This window comes from Portunus trituberculatus, chromosome 50 (genome assembly GCF_017591435.1).
Source record: "Portunus trituberculatus isolate SZX2019 chromosome 50, ASM1759143v1, whole genome shotgun sequence".
Taxonomy (NCBI): Eukaryota; Metazoa; Arthropoda; class Malacostraca; order Decapoda; family Portunidae; genus Portunus; species Portunus trituberculatus.
Genome location: NC_059304.1, coordinates 19,583,675 through 19,588,674, shown reverse-complemented (window position 1 = coordinate 19,588,674; position 5,000 = coordinate 19,583,675). Strand labels below are relative to the sequence as shown.

Sequence of the window (5,000 nt, the reverse complement as noted above, 5' to 3'; positions counted from 1 at the left end):
TGTTCATATAAGTGACTGACATTCTCTTAAGATATCTTTTGAAATGCCAAAGCTAGTAATAGTACATATAAAATGAATAGCAATTAGGTAAAGATATAGAAGCGTAGAATAGTTGTAGGACTAACATGCAAGTGATATGTGAACAAGAAATAAAAATAACAGATCTAAGATTTAAGAGATGTAAATTATGTTGCTACATGAGAAGTGTCTTTGGTGTCAGAAGAACAGATGGGAAAATGATAACATTGTCTACAGGAAAAATTTGGTATGTCTGATAAGGAAAGGAGGAATGGATTGTACAGCAGAGAGGTGGTGATGAAGTGTGGTACCAAGATGGGTTGAGAGTCTTGAGAGAATAAGGGAGGGTGATATGACATAAAAGACACACCAGGATGCTGAGTTTGTAAGAGGACCATACAGGGAAAACAAGGTATTGACATATGCAATGATGGGATAGTCAGAAGATTCAGTAAGTAAAACTTAGGTGTTTGAACAGATGTGAATGGAAATTCTTCTGTGAGGTTAATAAAAAAAAAAAAAAAAAAAAAGTATTACCATGTGATAAATAACATACAAAAAGCAGGCTTCTAAAGTAATTATTTTCACACACATTTTTTTTTTAAATAAAATACAGCTAAAAGAAAATAATGCTAACAGTAACACTGATTGCAATATTACAATGGAGAGTGGACACTTACACAGGAGACTGATCAACATAAGGTGTGAGTGTGTGTAAGGCCGGCCCAATGCGGTGCAGCACAGCTTCAACAAAAGTGCTCATCTCTGTAAAACATCAAATGAAACTTGTCAAGCCTGCATCTGCTTTACAATATTACCTGTTTACTGGTTTTCCCATGTAATTGCTATATATATTAAACCAGGCCTCCAATACCTATGCTTTGAATGAAATTGTTTCATGCATTTTATAGAAATACTTGGATTGCAAATGAATGAAAAAGGTTTATCTTATATCCCACACAAACTCACCATCTAGTATCTTGAAAAGGTGAGGATTGACAACGGTGTGAAACACTTCTTTGGGAGAATACCTGGAGCAGACATCTTTTCCTTCTGACACATCATCAATGTTTTCTGGGATGGGCACATCCTCAGCATTTATGGAACTCTGTAGGATACTGCTCCAACTATACTGATTCTTTACAGATAACTTAAATATGATATAAATGGTAACTGTAAAAATAAATAAGAATAAAAATTTTGGAATCAGTACGAGTCAAAAAGATGTTTATAAGAAAAAGACAAAATATGTAGTTGTAAATACATTTTCACAAACCATATACTGTAAGTAGCAAAAATAAGCTTTGAATGCTTTTAATATTACATTATGTTATAACAGCATAAAGTTTTCTTATTTCATTTTCATCTTTCTTTCTAAGATGCTGCTGTACATTTCTCAAAAAGGATAAAACAATGGCACAGGTAATACCTCATTCTCCTCACGGGCAGTTGTTTCCCCCTCAGTGACCTGCTCCTCAAGAAAGAATTGTTGCCCCCTAGAGGGGCTTTGCAGGGTTGCCAGCAAGATCACAGATATGCACCACAGGTTAGCAATGAAAGGTACCTTGAGCAAAAGTGGTATTCTAATTAACATACAAATATAAAAACTATCACCTTTCATAATAAACAAGACAGTAGAAATGTTTCACTCAAAATCAATGCCTACACTCAAGGCTAAAAGGCAGTTACCTTCATTATGCTTGGTTAAGCACCTTGTTAACACACACTGGTCTCATGTGCCACACTCTTAAGCAGGTTGGCCTCTACTGGCTTATCATGTGGTGTGAGAAAAGTACACATGTCTCTTAGATAAGAGGAACCATCTGATAGGTATTGCCATCCATTAGATACACATTAGCCTTCAAGCAAAGATAGCAGCAAATGAACACTCTAGTGCACTAAGAATATAAGTAAATATGTTCCGAAGACAAGTAAAGAAATAAAAATATAATGAGCTCATATTCAGTAGCAAGTAATGTTGATGCTCAGTACCTCATTCCTCTATCAGCTTACTGGAGCTAAGGAGCTTCACCAGAAGAGCAAGGCACTGGTGAGGTAATGAACTCAGGACACTCTGCTTGGTGGGTAGCTCTGGCCTGGCACCAACAGTACCACGGTAAACTCTGCCACAACTCACAAGTAACTCTAGAGCAGAAATTTTAAAACCAACTTTGTTCATCACAACAAATAAATGATAAAAAGCAATCATATAATATTGCATTATTTTTATTAACTCATGTCTTATATATATATATATATATATATATATATATATATATATATATATATATATATATATATATATATATATATATATATATATATATATATATATATATATATATATATATATATATATATATATATATATATATATATATATCACTTTTTTTTTTTACACACATTTTCTTCAACAATTGATAATTGCCTTTGGAATGTTTTTAAAAATATAGCACAACAATTCTTTAAAGTATAAAATTTTAAGACATACAGCTTATAATTCTTTGCTGATTTCTACAAAAATAAACATTACCTAATTTTGTGAATTTTTAAGTAAAATTTCATACATATTTACTTACCATCTATCTAGTCTCTATAAAAATATACAATTCTTACATATGTGTGGCTACAACACTGCCGCTACAAAATTTGTTCCTGTGTACGTTACTGCACCATCTGTGTATTTACCTAGTTGTAGTTTTACAGGGCCTGTGTTTCACTGTTTGATCTGATGTAGTCTCTGACGAGACAGCCAGACGTTACCCTACGGAACGAGCTCAGAGCTCATTATTTCCGATCTTTGGATATGCCTGAGACCAGGCACACACCACACACCGAGACAACAAGGTCACAACTCCTCGATTTACATCCCATACCTACTCACTGCTAGGTGAACAGGGCCTACACGTGAAGGAGACACACCAAATATCTCCACCCAGCCGGTGTGTGTGTGTGTGTGTGTGTGTGTGTGTGTGTGTGTGTGTGTGTGTGTGTGTGTGTGTGTGTGTGTGTGTGTGTGTGTGTGTGTGTGTGTGTGTGTGTGTTTGTCTGTGTTTGTGTGTGTGTGTGTGTGTATTTACCTAGTTGTATTTACCTAGTTGTAGTTTTACAGGGCCTGGGCTTTATGCTCATGTGGTCCCGTCTCCATATCTACACTTATCCAATTTTTCTTTATAACTATGCACACTCTTTGCTGACACCACTTCCTCACTCAAACTGTTCCAAGTCTCAACACATCTTTGCAGGAAACTAAATTTTTTAACATCTCTCAGACATCGTCCCTTCCTTAGTTTCTTACTATGCGATCTTGTGCTTCTAAAGTCATATTCTTCTCTCAGAATCAGTTTCTCATTATCCACTTCATCCATTCCATTAATCAATTTATAAACTTGTATCAGATCCCCTCTCTCTCTTCTCTGCTCCAAGGTTGGTAGATCCATTGCCTTTAGTCTCTCCTCATATGCCATCCCTTTAAATTCTGGAACCATTCTTGTAGCCATTTTTTGTAGTCTCTCTAATTTTCGTGTGTGTGTGTGTGTGTGTGTGTGTGTGTGTGTGTGTGTGTGTGTGTGTGTGTGTGTGTGTGTGTGTGTGTGTGTGTGTGTGTGTGTGTGTGTGTGTGTGTGTGTGTGTGTGTGTAATTCACTGTTTGATCTGCTGCAGTCTCTGACGAGACAGCCAGACGTTACCCTACAGAACGAGCTCAGAGCTCATTATTTCCGATCTTAGGATGGGTCTGAGACCAGGCACACACCACACACCAGGACAACAAGGTCACAACTCCTTGATTTACATCCCGTACCTACTCACTGCTAGGTGAACAGGGGCTACACGTGAAAGGAGACACACCAAATATCTCCACCCGGCCGGGAATCGAACCCCGGTCATCTGGCTTGTGAAGCCAGCGCTCTAACCACTGAGCTACCCTGTGTGTGTGTGTGTGTGTGTGTGTGTGTGTGTGTGTGTGTGTGTGTGTGTGTGTGTGTGTGTGTGTGTGTGTGTGTGTGTGTGTGTGTGTGTGTGTGTGTGTGTGTGTGTGTGTGTGTGTGTTGTGTGTGTGTGTGTGTGTGTGTGTGTGTGTGTGTGTGTGTTTTGTGTGTGTGTGTGTGTGTGTGTGTGTGTGTGTGTGTGTGTGTGTGTGTGTGTGTGTGTGTGTGTGTGTGTGTGTGTGTGTGTGTGTGTGTGTGTGTGTGTGTGTGTGTGTGTGTGTGTGTGTGTGTGTGTGTGTGTGTGTGTGTGTGTGTGTATAATTCATGATGGTCGTCTGCTACTCATACAGCCAGCTTTCCCCATCACGGAGCGAGCTCAGAGCTCATAGATTGATCTTTGGGTAGGACTGAGACCACAACACACACCCCACACATCAACAAAGCGAGGCCACAACCCCTTGAGTTACATCCCGTACCTACTTGCTGCTAGGTGAACAAGGGGTACACATTAAGGGGCTTGCCCATTTGCTTCGCTGTACCCAGGACTCAAACCCAGGCCTTTTCGGTTGTGAGATGAGCATGCTAACCACTACATTATGAGGTGTGTGCGTGTGTATGTCCCACATGGTATAACACAACAACTTATAACTAATGGATATCTAGCTGAATAATGAGTAACTACCAGCACTCCTGTATTGCTGATGACCACTGCTCCTCTCAAAAACTGTTGTCCTGGTGCACCTTGAAAACAAATCCAAAAGGGATTTCTTCGAAGGAAACAATCTTCCCTACAGATACTATTATCATGAACAATTAACAATCATGCTAATACTGCAGATGATTTAGTTTATAGTTTTCATAGTTTATAATGATGTAGTATGTAACTGAGATAAAACAAACTAAAGTTATATATGTTATGCATACAAATGGTACTATTCATTATGGACAGTAATGTAGTGATGTTACAATGCAAGATGGTTGTTTGATGAGTTGGTGCTTAATCTTCCCTGTAATGCAGGTGTTTGTGACAAAAGGCATCAGTAGTGCACCTCC

The 5,000-nt window shown here is 38.3% G+C and overlaps 2 protein-coding genes across 11 annotated transcripts in view; both read right to left on the bottom strand.

Annotated features, from left to right (window-relative positions):
• Nucleotides 1-2,243, bottom strand: part of LOC123499719 — a 5,952-nt gene extending 3,709 nt beyond the window's left edge. Inside the window, exons 1-5 of one of the 6 annotated variants that reach the window (XM_045248133.1) lie at nt 2,011-2,240; nt 1,708-1,788; nt 1,448-1,582; nt 988-1,126; nt 699-783 (exon numbers count right to left, since the gene is read on the bottom strand). In XM_045248133.1, the coding sequence (XP_045104068.1) occupies nt 699-783; nt 988-1,126; nt 1,448-1,582; nt 1,708-1,713 (365 nt within the window). In that variant the 5' untranslated portion in view covers nt 1,714-1,788; nt 2,011-2,240. Of the gene's footprint in view, nt 1-698; nt 784-987; nt 1,137-1,447 lie in introns of all 6 variants that reach the window. The other 5 variants (XM_045248132.1, XM_045248135.1, XM_045248136.1 and 2 more) reach the window with 5 other exon arrangements.
• A 1,910-nt stretch (nt 2,244-4,153) lies between these two features.
• The window catches only part of LOC123499717 (retinol dehydrogenase 11-like), a 9,022-nt gene continuing 8,175 nt past the window's right edge, over nt 4,154-5,000 (bottom strand). For all 5 annotated transcript variants that reach the window (XM_045248129.1, XM_045248127.1, XM_045248128.1 and 2 more), the window contains exon 10: nt 4,154-5,000. This exon is cut by the window's right edge and continues 92 nt beyond it. In XM_045248129.1, coding sequence (XP_045104064.1) covers nt 4,985-5,000 — 16 coding nt within the window. In that variant the 3' untranslated portion in view covers nt 4,154-4,984.